At 38.8% G+C, this 17530-nt stretch overlaps 1 protein-coding gene across 1 annotated transcript in view; it reads left to right on the forward strand.

Moving 5' to 3' along the window:
• The first annotated feature begins 250 nt into the window (after nucleotides 1–250).
• cpne2 (copine II) overlaps nucleotides 251–17530 on the forward strand; it is a 46282-nt gene continuing 29002 nt past the window's right edge. Inside the window, exons 1-9 of the mRNA XM_085358610.1 lie at nucleotides 251–427; nucleotides 8990–9169; nucleotides 9357–9431; nucleotides 10113–10184; nucleotides 11527–11610; nucleotides 11785–11874; nucleotides 12175–12273; nucleotides 14099–14185; nucleotides 16345–16404. Coding sequence (XP_085214736.1) covers nucleotides 251–427; nucleotides 8990–9169; nucleotides 9357–9431; nucleotides 10113–10184; nucleotides 11527–11610; nucleotides 11785–11874; nucleotides 12175–12273; nucleotides 14099–14185; nucleotides 16345–16404 — 924 coding nt within the window. The remainder of the gene's footprint in view (nucleotides 428–8989; nucleotides 9170–9356; nucleotides 9432–10112; nucleotides 10185–11526; nucleotides 11611–11784; nucleotides 11875–12174; nucleotides 12274–14098; nucleotides 14186–16344; nucleotides 16405–17530) is intronic.

Below are 17530 nucleotides of genomic sequence, written 5' to 3' on the forward strand. Positions count from 1 at the left end.
TTTCCACCAGCTAACTGCACGTAATGCAGAGAGTTTTAGTTCACTGTCATGATATCACTGCACATATTCTCATTGCACAAGCTGAGAATGTGCTGAGATTTGTTATTAATAATCACAGCAGCTCTGTTTTATCTTATTTTTGTCAATCGACAGGATGACATATTTGGTTAAGTGTCAAGAAGTATGAAACTAAAAGTCTTTCTGCCTACTTCTGCCTGTTTGCTTTCCTTCAGGGTGATCAGGTGTGACCATGGCCTACACACTGGGCTTGGCCACTGATGGCCAGAAGCGCAGTGTCGGACCTCAGCACTGTGTCACACGGGTGGAGTTGTCGGTCACTGCGTCCAGCCTGCTCGATCGAGATGTAGCCTCCAAGTCGGATCCATTCTGCGTTCTCTTCCACGAAGTGGATGGAAACTGGGTGGAGGTACAGTAAAGGATGGAGAGACATACATCCTTTATAAGATAAGATAACCTTTATTAGTCCCACGTGTGGGAAATTTGTTTCCCACACCTTTATGAACAAGTGATGAGAAAGACTACAGAAAATGACACGAGAAATGAGAGGATTGTTTTGTTTTAATGGTGCAGAATCAATGGAGAATGGAATGGCAGACTGAAGAGGAAAGGCCGAACAGAGAGTTGATATATTACTGTTAAGATCATAAGTAGTCAAACCCATGTTGGCGCTTCTTCACACTGTGTATAGCGACTCCTGGGAGGTGGAGAGAGAAGATTAAAGTGCAGAAATAAAAAGATTGAGGGGAGGATGGAAAATTTGAATAATTCTAAGAAGTGCTTTTAAGGTTACATCCACCATGCTGGCTCCTCGAGGAAAGGGAACCAGAAGGTTTTGTTTGTAGTCTATGATACTCTGCAGGAAGAGCCTATAGGTTGTGAGTCAGATCCAAAGTCATGATGTCTTGACCATCTGGCATCAGCCATGGCATGCTGAGCCCAATAGGATGTTGCAAGATTTATGAGCGGCATTCCAATCTAAGACAAGTAGTGTAGACTCGGGCAAAGGCACAAAAACCGGAAAGAGAGTCAGTAATACATGTTTGACATTTTTAAATCATTGCCATAAAATCTCAGGTTTCACGAGGATGCATCATCATGTTAAACAAAATTTTTTTTCTGATTTAAACTTTGGAAAAGCACCAAATAAGGGGAAACACCAAAAGCTGCTACTGATGACATTTCTCTTAAAGGTGCAGGGTTAAACTGAAGTGAAAGCCATATTTCCAATTAGAAGTGTGGCTTTCTGTTGCTGCATTTGAATTGCCTGGAATGGAAAAGGAATGTGTTCACAGAATATAAGAGAAATTTTTACAATTTGACAAGCTTACTTCACTTTAACACTCAATAACTGGGAAGTTGAGGATTAAAAATGCTTTGAGATAATCAAAAATTAACTAGAAAAGCATTTAGCTGTAAAAAAGTGACGCATTCTTTCTAATGACATCCAGTTGTGTAGAAATTTACAGGAAAACATCCATCAGCTCCTTTGCTCCTTGCCAGGCTAACTACTTGTCAGTCACTGCCCTAAGTTTCATAGTCAGATTTCATAAAGCTGAGGTATTGATTTTGAAAATGCTTAGGTTGAGACTTTACTGTGACCTTTACCAACCAGCGCGTGGTATCATGGTGGCTACGTGTATCTTTATTGAACAGGCAGTGGAAAACGAATGCCTTTGGCTGCTGCATTAGCTGTTCATTGGATTTTAAGGCCTTTAGTGTTATTTTTTTGACATTTATAAGTCAGAAACTGGTAACTATGTGTATAGTGGCTTGGTGGTCCATACCAGTGATGAGAAATGCCCATCGGGGATAAAGCCACTCAGGTGGTTTTAATCATTTTGACTGTGTTGACTCTCATTCACTCACCTGTTCCTTGTATCCATTACAAGATGGCACTGAAGTCTAGTTGAATGGCATAAAACGTCACTTTATTCTCTTTAAACCAGAGCACAGGTCCAGACAGCATAAAGAAGTGATTATACCTTCGTTTTTGTTGTTGTTGGTTTTTACCGTTGACAAGAAAACTAACAGAGAAGTAAACAACAGCTGTACTGAAATCCTTTCTGGTCAGTAGAGGCTCTCACTGATGTGTGCTCATGACTCAAAGCAGAAAGTTACTGGTTTGAAATCAGCTGCTAATTCTTCTTCTCTGCTTCGGCTTTATGGACAGCTGGAGAGTCCAAAGCAGAAGAAACAGATCTTAGCTCAGTAGCTTTGATGCACCTTTAATTTATCTGCCGCAGTACCCGCTGAATGAGGGGAAGGAGTTAATGGTACAAATATGTGTAAATACGTTTTCCCAAAAGCTCATTGAGATGGTTTGCTAAGGCAAACAAAATGCTAGGAGAGCATTATTAGAACAGTAGTATGATTGTGATTAGGGCAAGCCTGGCTCGTTTGGGTTGTTTCCTGCAAATAGCAACAACTGGGGTAATAGGTTGAAGTGCAGCAACTCTGTTGCTAAATTCCAGTTTGTATCAGATCTTGGTCAGTTGGTTTTGCTGTTTGTTAGCTATTTTTATATAGTTCTCAGTTCACAGTAATTATGTATTTTTCTTGGGTTAGTTTATATTAACAGGTCTTCAAACGCTTCATCCAGCTTTGTGAAGTCATCTTTTTGCCATTACTAATTCACTTTAAGCGCACTTGAGGCGCAGTAAAAGTACACAGTGCACGTCGACTGTTGCTGTGAGCTTGAGTCAGGTTTGAAGCGTCGGTGCAGAGGTCCAACATGAGAAGATGGTAATAATCATGAGGCCATTTTCAAGACTCCAGCACACTGCTCACGAAAATCAATAGGCAGAATCATTGCCAGCTACTATATTTCTAAACAGAGCAGCTTAGCAAACATCTGTTTTGAAGATTTCCAGAAACGTGGTGCATGTGATGGAGACGACTGACCGTCGCAGTTGGAACGGACATTTGATGACGTTTAAACTACCAGCCCACTTGCTCAAAGTCCATATTATGTCGGAACAGCACTGTTAATATTTTGTGCATTCACTGCTAGGAAGTGGCTGTCATGTGTCCTGATCATACATGGTCTATCCATGTAGACCCACTGAGGAAACAAGTTGAAGATGCTCAAGAGGAAGACGGTAATGAAGCTTTGGTGTGTGCAGGCTCCTCCTTCGAATCTTCTGCAGCTAACAGCTGGTCAACAGAGCAATCTGGGGTTTTTTTTTTTGTGTGTGTGTGTGTGTGTGTGTGTGTGTGTGTGTGTGTGTGTGTGTGTGTGTGTGTGTGTGTGTGTGTGTGTGTAGGCGAGTGCCTCGGGTTGCAGCTAGCTGTCGGTCAGCAGGGCATGTGGCTCCGATGTGAAATTGCCAACAGTTACCATAGCAACGGGAAGGGAAACAAAAGCTTAGTGCTCCTAGAGTGAGGCAACGATGGAGGAGGCGAAATGAGGCCCGAACCTTTTCGCAGATATTATCCACAGCTCGCTGTTTTACTCACGCTCAGCTTTCTCACTTCTCTGATCTCCTCCTGTTCCTTTCAGTTTTTTTCTCTGATTGTCTTTCTCGTTCCTGTCGCCAGCCTTCCCCTCTCTAGGTCTCCGTGTCTCAGTCTCTTGTCTATCTTCGTCTGTCTTGTGAGCTAGAGGTGTGAGAAGCAGCTGGGTCCATCGGGGAGGGGAAAGAGAGAAAAAGTGGGTACGAAAGGGTAAGAGTGTGAGAACGAGGAGGTGCGAGAGAGGGAGATGAGAAAAGGGTGCAGCAGAAGGCGAGGGGGAAATTATCCAGAGAAAGACAGGAGGATGAGGAGGAGGAGGAGAGAAAGACAGCGAGGTGATGACATGAATGAGCGACAGAACAAGAAGAAGGCAAAAGAAAGTGAATGACTGTAGCCATAAATGGGAGATAGCAGCCAAAGTTAGTGTTAGAAAGTCTTTGAAGAATGTGATAGGTCTACAGAAATATGGATCTCAGCTATGTAAATGATGTGGCACCCAAGTATCACACTACCGAGGCTATTTTCTAAATCCAAGGATTTTTTTTCTCCGAGCTTCCAACTCCAAATCCCAATACTAATCTCAACACGTGTTATAAACCGAGATATAAGCCTGTAACACTGTAAGTGAGAACTCACAGGCAGTGGCATATTCAAACCAGAGGGTTTAAAAATCTAACAGTCCTCTGCAGTAAATGCAGCCTTATTTATTAGATCTACATTTGTGATACTAAATGATACTCAACAGTAAGTTTTGTTATAATTCATTCCAATGTAAACTGGCCTATGCATGGTTCACATTAAGCCCCATATAACTGACATTTTGTAGTAATTTTCATCTTTAAATACGTTATAAGAATATTAAAAAATGTGTCTTAAAAAATAAACACACCTCTACATTTATCACAAGTTCAAAGCTCTACGATTAGTCCCCAGAGTTCCAAGTTTCCAGTAATTTAAATTCCTACGTTATTAAATTTAGCTGTTCGATCAAAAGAATAGAAATTCAGCACACGGACAGTCAGTTCATACAAGTGTATGATTAATATTAGGTTTAAAACTTTCCACACCAGAGTATTGTTTTGAATTTTCCACTCGTAAATGATTAAGGACTCCCCAGAATATTTGATATGTAATTACACATATCAAAAGTAAGAGCAGAAAATTAGATTTTTTTTCTTTTTTTTTCTCTTTTGCATAACATGAAAACACTCATTGCTAGAATATTATTTCAGTGGCGGTAAAGGCTCCTTCGTATCATCTGTAAATAGACTGAATGACTGAAAATGTTGTGCGCCAGACTATTTTAAACTGAAGCTGAACATAATCTGCTCCAGATCGGGTTATGCAGTAAGCACAAGTTACCATGGTGATCAATCCATGTTCAAAGAGACACTGAAAACTCAGACTTTCAGCTCAGTAACCCATAACATACAACAAAGTTAGTGAGTGCACAATAAACACGGGATATTTAGAAGCCTCAGTAAATGGTGGTAAATAGACTGAAGCTTAAAGGAAAGTGAACTTTGGACATGATTCGGGACACAAAGAAGACACAAATTATATTAAAATTGTTGTAGCTGATGACTAAATAAGTAACTTTTGCTGACAGCCACTGTGTTGCATTTTTTATGGTTATAACACATTAAATTTAAACTGTAAAGCCAAAGCACACTTTCACTGGTACATTTTTGCACCTGCCAGTTGTCAGTGTTTAGCAGAGATTGTTTTGGTGCTGTAGGCTGGTCCTAGTGATTATTTATTAGCAACATCATCACCAATGTCTTTAGAGCCGCTTTGGTTTGTTTCATTGATTCAACATCTTGGTATTGAGCTGTTGGGCTGAAGTGTCCTTGTTATGTTATGGGGTGCGGGTTGTTGGGGGAGGTTCTCCCTGTCTGCTGAATGAAAAAAAATAAAAGTGTCCGCTCAAATCTAAGGCACGAACACTTATAACAGATTGCTTCTAAATTCCTTTAACTCACTATAAATTAAGCTGCGGGATGCACATCCATTGCATTTGTTTTGTTAAAAGTCTATTTATTTATCTATCATAACCCTATCAGTACCTGTACTTTTCTTCCTGTACCTGTTTCCTCCAGCTGCAGTTCTACAGCTTAATTTTTCCTGCAGCGGGCAGTGCCTCTATCTGAAGTAATCTCAGTGACCTGTATTGTTGTTTTTCTTTTTTATCTAGTAGTAAACATAAACAGATAAGAAACGAAAGGAGGCATGAAGCGCCAGAGGGATCTGATTCATTTCTAAAGCTCAGTGAACCAGGATCAAATCCACAGAGGCACTGCTATGAGATTTTAGCCTGCTGGCGTGCTGTGATGTCCCAATAATTTGAGTTTTTAAGCTACGAAGTGCAGCCATTCTCCACTGCTCCCTTCCCATGAGTCAGACAGATGGATAAGTGCTGCAAGCACCGGTAGCAGGGTGAAGTTAAAACCTTTTTCCTGCTGGAGTATCTCAGTTCTGTACTAATATCATTACCTACAGTCAGAGAGAAATGTATCTTAGATAAAAGCATTCACAGAGGCACGAGAAAGGTACATTTTATAGAATAGAATAGAATAGAATAGAATAGAATAGAATAGAATAGCCCTTTATTGTTATTGTACATGTACTGGACAGAATTAAAATAAAATATAAATATAAATAAAATGTAAATAGTAAAGACATCAGGAATAAATAGCAAACAAGAATAGTGAAAGGAGTATATACAATATATATGAACATTGGAAGATCGTATGCAACCACTGGGACCCATCAGGATCAAGGAATTCATTTCTCTACAACTGTTGCAGGAAATAAAGATGAAAGAAGAAGGTGTAATTGCATAAGAACAGCTAAGTAATAGATGGCGGTACTGCTGTTTGCTGCAGGGGTTTTTGAGTAAAGACTGGTGAATAGAAAATATACCAGGATTCTGCAGAATTGGAGATTCGTTTGAGGTTAATAAACTGTCTAGATGTGCCTTCAGTAAATGTTACTATGAATAAAAGTGTTAGATGTTGGGAAATGGGCTCAAGAAAAAAACTGTTCGATGTTTGGCTGGTCTTAGACACTATAGGGCAATAGTGATGGCTCCATAGTTTGATGGTTGACATATTTGCTTGGCAAACTAAAGGTCACTGTTTGAGTTCCAGCTAGAGACACAAATCCCCTTTTGGGTTGTATCAGGAGGGGTATCTGGTTTAAAACTGCCAAATCAAATATGTGATGGTATCTGACTCTTTATGTCAAAGGAGCAGCATTACAACAGCATACAATTATTGAACAGATTAGCCTATGAAAATACGTCTACTGTACAAGTGTAAAATTTACGCCCTCCTTCACATTTTCAAAATCCGTTCAGTGAGACAGATTGGAGTTATTGGAGGCTGATTTTGGCCCCTGGGCTTTGTGTTTGACACCAAAGGTCCCATAGGTTTGGCGATCATCAATAAGAGTTTTCCTTTCAAAAAGAATTTCACTTTTTTGGTGTGTATCAAAGTTCAGTTAGTTTAATTTAAATTCTCCAGATTGAAATTCTAGACATCCAGTGGTTTGCATTTCATCCCTCCCGTCTCCGTTATAGGAATGAGCTGAACTTTTTTAAGGCCTTTTATATTCAGTGGTGACAGGCTGAGTATATGTGACCTCGTTTAATGATTGTACGTGTCGTGGGTGAGTCAGGCTGGAGAGTAGTGGGATGAGCCAGTCAACTACCTGGTTTAGAAGAGTCAGAGCAAAGAACATGACTCTCACAGCACTCTTTTCAGGCACCCACACCCTCTTATCTGTCTGCTGTCTGGACTGCTCTCTGGGGCCATGAGAACACAGCGCATTGAGAAACATCAAAAACAATGGCTTTAGGGGAAAGGGCCCTTAAATTGGATAAAGTGCTGTCAGACGGCTGCAGCTTTTTAGGACTTTGTTTTGGTTTAAGGATACATTTACTACAAACCACCGCAGCAGGCTACTTTAAAAGTTCAGATAAATCTGCTGTTCTTTATCAACCCAACGTCAGACAAAGGTATAATATTTATAGGAATCTATAGTAATTCTGGGGATGGCAGGTAGGAGGCACATTGTTGGGTCTCTGTCTAACACACTCCCACAGATTTGATCATCACTGGCCAAGTTTGTTTTGTTTTTTTAGCTGCATCTTGTTATCGGGGGGAATCCTGGCTTCGAGTGGGCGCCACAGACTTTACGACATGCTGGTGTCACAATCAGGGATGCTGAAGAGTTGCCCGAGGCTGATTCTTGTTTAATGCATTCAGTATTAAATGTTTTTAGAGAAGTGTGTGTCAAAACTAATGTTAAGACTACACATCATTCTCTTGGAATTTCTAGAGTAAAAAAGATTGGAGAAACACAGACACGCATATGTAGCGACTCAAACTATTTTACAGTCGTTTGGTGCGTTACAGTTGCCAGATACATATCAGTATCACTTTATTAAATTGCATACTGTATGCATGTACATGCTTTGCTTTTTGTAAACACAAACAGTAATATTTTTATACTATATAAAAACTTGTTTGTTTTTTGCAGCTTTGTAAAATTCCAAAATAAAATCCAATTTTAATTTTAATTTTAATAATTTAAACTTTTGCAACTAAATACTCAAAAGTTAAATTGATGATTATGTATGATAGTATTTACATGTATTCATACTAATAATTCAATTCATTATTATGTTTCTAGTCATTTATTTTTAGTCTTTTAAGCTTTCATTAAGAATTTACAAACCTTCCGTATAAATTGCCACATGTTGCAAGATTGCAGATTCTACCCAGTCTTGCAGTTTTCCACAACAGAAGAGTCACAGTTACTTTAACCTATTATTTTGGCATTCAAGTCTTGTTTAAGGAACATGGACAGAAAACCAAGGGAAAAACTAGCCACTTGTGTTTTGCTGGAAGGGACGGAGCTTAGATTTTGTGGTGACTTTGAGACTGTTAGATGCAGGTGAGCAGCTATTTTGGTAATGTAGTGTCTACACAAAACCAGACTCTACAGGCAGGATTAAAAAAAGCTCTTTGTTAATGGTGGTAGAAAGCAATCCAAAACACAGGAACAAGGAAAAAAGGTCCAAACTCAAGACTCGAACTGGTAGAGGACACACAGGAAATCATAACAGATATCACAACAAAGGACAACCAAAGCTCTTTCTACAAACTGACACACTAAGACTAATCAGGATAACAGGGAACAACTGGGTACAAGAGGTGAGGCTAATGAGGTATAACAAAACAAAGGAAGTAAAACTAAGGATAAAACACAGAGGACTGCCAAAATAAAATAGAAACCAACTTAGCAGAGAGATGAAGACCTGACAACAGGACACAAGAGCATTCTGTTGAGGAAGGAATAACCTAGGTCATGATCAATTAAAAACAAGCGCTGGACAGAGCTCGATAGTTCAGGACCAGGACTATGACACGCTTGTGAATCGTTAAAAGGGACAATAGTGGAATTATTTAATTTTTACAGCATTTTTCTCTCCTTGTTTCTTGACCTTTAGCTGGGACGCACTGAAACAGCTGTGAACAACTTGAATCCAGTGTTTGGGGTGAAGTTCCAGGTGGACTACCACTTTGAAGAAATCCAGAAACTTCGCTTTGCCATGTTCGATGAAGACAAGTGTGCCACACAGCTCGACGAGCACGACTTCCTGGGAGCATTTGTTTGCACACTGGGAGTGGTACTGAATGATTTCTTCTTCTTTGGTTTGAAGTATATTCTTTATAACTACAGGTATAGTCTAGAGAAGAAGGGATAGGATAAACTGAACTAGATGGAATTTATTCTTACAATTAGATGCAGACTGTATTTTAAAGTGGATTTTTGCTCAATTTCAAAAATAAATAATTGTTGTCCTGATCCAATAGATTGTGTCCAATAAGAAACTTCACAGACCCCTGATCTTAGCCAATGGGAAGCAAGCTGGCAAAGGATCCATTACAGTAAGAATGTCTACTGTCTCTTAAAAGAAAATATTATGAACTATGAACTGAATATTATGAATATTATGAACTTATTTGTTTTTTAAAAACTTTATTTACAAAAATAAAATAGGAATGGTCCCGAGAAGAGACCAGATTATTTAAGGGTAAGTTCCCGTTGGATCGTCAGTTATGTTGGTTTAAATAAATTAAGTAAAGACACCCCAAGCTTATTAGCGTTAGTATTTTCCTTAAACTGGGGTGTGACGGGTCGCCATGTTGCCCCCAGATCTAATTAGAAGTAAGAGACTCAGAGCATGACCGCCATCATAAACAGCCCTCAGACCCTCTGAGGATCTGTTTAAAGGGTAGTCAGCAATCTAATAGTGCTGTATAAGGAATATATGGAAGTCACTAACCTGGTGACCTGGCCATGCACCTGATTGAAAGGTGTCAATGTCTCAATGCACTTAATGAGTTACAAGACAAATGTAAAAAATGCACACTGTGCTGTGTCACCTAAACTTGCTGTTGTCTGTGATGTTTACGTGAACGGTATGGCTACAGTCGCTGATCTTGATGTCATCGAGGCTGCTGCCGTTACCGTGTTTGCCAACGGTTCCTGTTGCTGTTGTTGATGTAAATGTTAATATTTGTGAGTGCTTCTGCTGCCGCTAATGTTGTGCGGTGCTCTTATTTTAGATAACAGCGCAGGAGTTGTCTGACAACAGAATCATCACTTTGACCCTGAGTGGGCGTAAACTGGATAAGAAGGTAGGCAGTTAGACCCCCGCATGCTCACACACGTACACACACTCAGGGTGCAAATCCAAACACACACATACACACACACTCAGATATATTTGAGCATGCATACCACTTTAGGTCACACAAATACAGCCCACACAGACGAGATTTAAATGCTTTCATAGTCTTCACCTTTGTCTGCCAAACAACAGGCTATCAGGTGCTGGGGTAGCTGGAATTAAAACTGTTGTTTTGACACATTAAATATGTATTTTGGGATGTTTGCTGAAACAACTGCAACCTCCAACAGTCATTCCTGCAGCATTTAGTATTGGCAGATAATTTTGATTTAGTTCTAGTCGTAGCCTTTTGACTAAAGCATAAAATGGCTTCAGTCATAATTTCGACATTTAAATTCTTTTGATTTCAGTTTAGTTTTAGTTGAGTATAAATATCATAAGATTATAGTAAAATAAAAAACAAAAAAACCACTGTATAATCTCCCAGTGTCAATTAAACCTTACTGCATAAGGTCGCTGATAACAAAGACTATAACAAAAATAATTTTTCAAAGAAATTTATTCAATAAAATTGTCCCTAACAACACTTTGTTTGAAACCACATTAAGGAAAAATTACATTCCCAAAGCCTGTTTATATCAGACTAAAATCACTGGGTGAAACCAGGAACCAGGACAAACAACATTTACAGGAAACGCACATTTGGGCCATATGTACTGCGGGCATGATTGAACTGAAAGTGTATTGTGTGTATTGTGTATGATGCTAGTGATTCTGGGATGTTAAAACAGGTATGGAAAGGGGTTTGAAGTATCCGGTGGGTTTGTAACAGCAACATGTTTCTAAACCCTGAAATATTAAAAAGTAAGTGCGCACAATGACTCAGCTGCCATAATAGGTGCTACCTTTATGTAACATTACAAGGTGTTTTGGCCTATGGTACAATGCACTGTGTACTACAGTACACATATGTACCTTTTAAACACTATCATGTGGTGTTATTTCCGATTGAAGGACAATTTTAAAAATTGTTGATATTATAAAATTGTTACATATTAAATATCGCCGTTTAAGCAGCTTTGATATACTGCAACTCAGAAACATCATAACTGTGAGTAGGATTCAAGCTCAAGCTGTGTACCTGCTGTATGCTGTAGTTAAAACTCCAGTGAATTAATTAATCAATCTGATCTTTTAAGTGTTCGAAGAAACTTTTTTTTTTAGAAATCACCTGTAGTTTTGCAGTTGTCATACAGTGGTTAGTGGTTGCAGTTTTGTGAAAGAGATAAGAGATGTAAACAGACAAAAAAAGACATGAGGGCAAATTCACCATGTGTTTGTTTGTGCAGGACTTCTTTGGGAAGTCAGACCCTTACCTGGAGTTTCACAAACAGGGAGAAGATGGTAAATGGATGCTTGTGCACAGGACAGAGGTGAGTCATTGGCAGAGGTTAAACTTACCTTCATCTGACTGTTATTATCGTTCACTGTCATTTTCAGCTAAACTTGGCCTCACACAAAGTGGTACAACTTTAATTACAGACATAAGTTCAGGTAATTGCATCATACATCTGCTCCGCTGCCTATTTTTGTGTCTGTGACTTCAGGTCATAAAGAACACTTTAGATCCAGTGTGGAAACCTTTTACCGTGCCTCTCATTTCTTTGTGCAATGGAGACGTGGACAGAAGCATCAAGGTTAGTAGTAAGAATTTTTACTTTCTCTATTAGAAGACATGTTTAGTATCTAATGTAATCTTCACTGAATCTAACAGGTGAGATCCACTGTGAAAAAAATAAAAAATAATTTTATCGTGTCCTTTGGCTAGAATGTCAAACTTGAAAAAAATTAAAAAGGAAGTGAAGAGTCAGTACAGAAGTGAAAGTAGGACACAGATACCAGAAACCACATAACCGCTTGAGTTTCCACTTTTATTTATAAGCTGCCCATGTGAAAGAAAAGACTAGCATGATGTGATGCATTCTGCACAATTACAGGTGCTGTGTTATGACTACGATAATGATGGAGGACATGACTTCATTGGAGAGTTTCAGACCACAGTTGCAAAGATGAGTGAAGCCCAGAACTCAGTGGAGGTAAAACACTGACATGATTGTGCTTGTGGCTCCATTTTAGCAGGTGGCATGTTAGCATGCTATTCGCTAGCAGATAACACAACTCAAACATGATTTAACACTGTTTATTGATAATAAAGGTGACAGGCTCATGAGAAGAAAATGATCTAGGTCAGAGGTTGCGGCTCGAGAAAGAGCTTATTCAGGATAAGTGGTGCCTCCCAGGTTTAGGATATCGCTGTTACACATATGAAAGAGGCGAGAGTAAGGGGATGCAGGGTGGGCCGCAGAAATGCTAACAAATAGGTGTGCAAGCCAGGAAGGCAGTACGTGCAGCATACATAAAATTAAAGCTAATGAGTTTAAGCATTTGAATCCTTTTGTAATGCAGTGTCAAGCTGTGTACACACTGGAAGCAATTGGGCCAACATTGCAACAAGAAACTAAAGAAAGTGAATCACATTCAGCGACTTTGAGCCAATACGGGCGAAATAAAAGCTGGTGATCAAAAGTGGGCAGGGCCCAAGATAAACTTGATGCAATTTCTAGACAGGACCTGTATATATGACATATGACCTGGATGTGAACACATTAGAGGGTCATCTAAGCAACCAGAACTTGGAATGTCTACAAGCAACCAGGCATCGTACAGCAGTGTGCAACTAGTGAATCGTTTCCAGTGTGTACAGAGTTTAGTAGTAGGGTAATTAGATAATAATAAAGAGACATTATTTAAGTAAATACAATGTAATTACTAGACTTATAACTGTGCAATTGCTTGGTAGTAAGAGTACACATGGGTATATCTTAGGTTAGACTTTGTCTTATGCGACACGGTAACAAACTTGTGATTGGGTTTTACTTTGGTAATTTCATGATATTTATCAACTGATATCAACTTATGAGCCCAAGTGTTAACTTGTAATGTGAAGTGCTATAATTCATTTCTTACCACATGTCTGTATTTCTGCCTGTTGTGGCTTGATTTATAGTTTAGAAGCATTCATTTATACATTGGTATTGTTTCTAATTTTATTGAGATTTATTCTTTTCGCATGTGAGTTCCTGATCTGTCAAAGATGTATGATGCACTGATAAGAACGTAGGTCATTCATTAGCAGGTCTGTGTGTGCGCGCGCGTGTGTGTTGCTAGTGAAACTGCATGCATGCATGTGCCAAAGCGGCCTCATGACTTGTTCTCCCACTGAGTCTCATCATGTGTGGTAATGATGTTGGGTGGGGGAAATAGCAAGGAAATAAAGATAAGAGGCAGGATGGAGAGGTGGGGGGGTGTAAGCAGAGCGAGAGCGAGAATGGAATGGATAAAAAGAGAAGTGCTTTTGAGATGTAAAATATCCCTTAGCCGAGCCTTAGTAACATGACAAGGCATTTAGAGTTACCTGTCATATGAATCGCTGACTGACTAAAATGTCTGTTTTGATCAGACATTGCCACCTAAGAGTGTGTCTGTGTGACTTACAGTATTAGCAGCCATCCTGTCCTTCACTTTTCTTTCAACAGCATCACATAAAATTAAATCTTTCTGTTTTTTAACACTGTATTGTTTTCATTTTCACTGTATTAATGGTACTATATCACTATAGTTTGACAGTCAAGGTGAACCTGCTCTCATCATTATGGGGAAGCTGTGAATCCAAGTCGCAGTCTTTCGATCGTCTGCCTCTCTGATCATTTTCCCATTTCACACCAACTCTTTTCAACTCTGCTGTCATCTCAGCTTTTCCTCTCCTTGTATTGTCCCTGCTAAACCCACTCCTCTGTTACTGATAGTGACAGATTCATTTTAATTCCTTTCATTTCCTCTTACCCGTTCCTGTATCTGCAGGTGGAGTTTGACTGCATTAATCCCAAGAAACAGAAAAAGAAGAAGAATTATAAAAATTCTGGAGTTATCATTGTCAAGTCCTGCAAGGTGAGGACGGATGGAGGTTTCTTAGCAATCTTAATCTTCGGTTGCATATAAATTTAGTAGAATTGCAGTAGATGTATTCTTTTTCTTACTGCTGTCACCGACACATTCAACTTGTGGCTTCACATATCAAACGTGTTTCCAAATCTAAAATCAGATCAATATTTTTAGATTACCTGGCATATACAGCTTTGTTGTAAACTGGGGAATCTGTACTCAGTCAGGAAATTGAGTGATATTTTAAAAGAATGAAAGCAATGTTTTGGTTTTACATGCTCAAGCATTCATCATTATTAGTTGTCATGTTCTGATGTTTCCATATGGTTTAATGTTGGTTTTAACTGAAAGCTTATAGCTCTTATACAGGTGCTAAGTTTATAGTAGATAAAAAAAAACTTTAATAAAATAAAACACTGTGATTGTTACTGTTATTAAGTAAATTTTGCTAGTCGTGGTTCGGAGCCCCTTGTTGCCTTTATAACTGCCTTAATTCTTCATAGCATACAAGCTGCTGGGAACATTGCTCAGAGATGCTGGTCCATGGTGACATGATGGCTTCACACAGCTGCTGAATCTTTGTCAGCTGCACATCGATGCTCACTTTGAACTTCTGCATGGCCACATGCACTAGATCGCTACCGTGTTGATGATTGAAATTTGTGTTAACAAACAGTTAAAGTCCACTGAAAAGTTTTTAGGAAGGGGGCAGAAGAAACAGAGCAGTGATGTTTTTCTACAGTTCCACTTATTTGTGTTTTAGTTGCTCCAGCTTCGGAAGGAAATGCTCTCCATTTAGCTGCTACATCTTTACCAGCCGCTTGTATACTTTAACTTTCTGATATTTTGTGCGAACCACCTTGCATATCTTTGCGCCAGGATTTATAAGTGAACCATGAGGCTTCACCGGAAAGTTCTGCAGTAATTCCTGCAGTAATGAACTAAACCCGTCCACACAGAGCAACACAGATATTTCACAATGAATTCAGCAGCACAATTGAGTAAAGTTTGATAATACCACTGGTATATCAAACTTTTGTTTTAACCCTTGTATGGTGTTCGGGTCTGTGAGACCCGTGTTCAGTTTTTTTCAAAAGAAAAATTAAACAATTAATTATTTTTTCACGTGTAAATGTGTTGTGTCTTTCCACTCACTCCACTTGATTATAACTGATTTATTTATAACATTTTATATAAAAGAAAAACGAGAAGCACATTAATTCATAAATGTGATCTAACAAAGGTAAAGGGAAAAAATTAACCATGTTTGCTGTTCATATGTCTTGTAATTGGGATGAAGTAAACATCTGTTGAGTAATTTAACATAAAATTGTTTGATAGTGTTAATTTGGAAAGCCAAAACTCTAGCGGGTCCACCAGACCCATGAACACTGGCTGAGTAACAAAAATACGAACACCACACAAGGGTTAAATATTAGCTCAAGAAGTTTGATCCATTAGCAGTCTAAGCAGGAGCAACAAAAATAACTCACCTACAGTAGCAAATCAAATAAATTATCCGGCCTCTCATCACGTCTTAATGATCCATCTTAACACTCGACTCAGTGAATTTCAGTTTTGATCAACTGACGCACTTCTAACTGGGCGTTCATAACTCCACTTGAATAGCTAATTAGTACGATGGCTCAGAGCCCCACAGAGGACACATTAAGCTGAACCATGGAGTCTTTAGATGCCTGTTGGAATAACATTAAAGCTGTGTGCGTGCAATGACAAGCTTTCATAATTGATTCCTTTCCTTCTTTCCATCTTTTTTTTTCTTACACACAATCATGAACAAGCCTTTGTACAGAGACACACATAGGGCACAGCGCATGAAGAAAATGGCTAATATAGTAATTATATTTGTTGGCTGGCAGCAGGGATTAGACTAATGACGGTAAAATCCATGCTAAATATTCATTGTAATTGGAGTGCTCAAACAAGATAAGTGGTGCTCTTCTGGTTGCACATTATGTCACGAAAAACATATGTCAGGTTTGTTTAAAAAATTTAAAAAGAATAATGTCTGTGTTTATGTTTGCAGCAAACTTAATGGTGAATGATAAAAAATATAATTTCATCTATAGATCTGATCTTCAGCAGATCAGTTCTCACTTGCACACTTATTTTCCTGATTTCTTGCTTTTTTCCCGTGTCTCTAGATTACAAGGGACTACACTTTTCTGGATTACATACTGGGAGGATGCCAGCTCATGTTTACAGTAAGTACAATATTAGCTTGCATGTTTATATCTCTGCAGTAATGTTATAATGGGATATCGATCCAACTCTAACCCTGTCTTTTATAAACCAAAAGAAAAAGGGTTAAAAACAGAAAGGTGGTACTGATTGTTGTAAAGAGGAGAAATTGGGTATCGTGAAATGTTGAAATGGTTGAAATGGAAAATGAATGAGACAAATGAGGAAAGAAAGGGAGAAAGATAAACAACAAGAAGATATTTTACCAGAGGGAGGGGGAGAGACAGAGAGGCGTCATGGTCTATTTTAGTCTCTTGTTAGTAGAAACTCTTGTGTGTCCCCGATGATGTCACACCTTTTTGTGCAACTCAGTGAATGAGAGAGAAAGAGTCCTCTTTTATAGTAGCCAGGCGCAATCGCTGCCACACATTGAGTTGTTTTATTAATATATTTCCTATAGCACTCATGCAATGAGAGAGTACACACATATACACACATGCACTTCACTGCATGTACACAATAACCCTTTCCCCCTCCTTCTCTATCTCTCCAACAATTTTCCAGCTTTGTGAGCTAGAACCAGGCTCCAGATGTAGCAGAATGAAGATAACATAGTTCCTTACATTTTGTGGTATTTCTTGTAAAGTGTGTTCTCAGATTGGACATCTGTGCTCCACATTGTACAGCTATATTTGTCAAGATTCATGTTTTCTCTACAGATGTACTGCAGGAGAGTTGATCGTTTCTGATTATATAAAATATAATGGATAGTTTAAATATCCTCCATGCACTTTGGTTTTATTCTCTAATGCTGGAAAAAAATACTTTGAGTACTCATACAGAGTAATGTAAAAAAAAAAAAAAGTACACCCTTACAGTCTGAGCACCTCTGTAAAAGTATATGTTTTGTCATTTTGCTAGCCTGGAGCATTCATGTGTATGTTAACACAATGCCAGCCAAATTCACTTTAATCTCGTGTTGTGCGATGCTCAGAAAATCTGCAAAAAAATCTCAGTAAATGTTAAAGTTTATGATGGTACAATTAGAAAAGACACTGAATAAGAATGACTTGTTTGGAAGGGTTGCCTGGAAGAAAGAAAACACAATAATCCCAAAAACCCCCACCCACATGTCAGCATGGGTTAAGT

The sequence above is a fragment of the Diplotaxodon limnothrissa genome, linkage group LG7, assembly GCF_057381915.1.
Source record: "Diplotaxodon limnothrissa isolate DT_005_m linkage group LG7, D_limnothrissa_male_GT1.1, whole genome shotgun sequence".
In the NCBI taxonomy this organism is placed as follows: Eukaryota; Metazoa; Chordata; class Actinopteri; order Cichliformes; family Cichlidae; genus Diplotaxodon; species Diplotaxodon limnothrissa.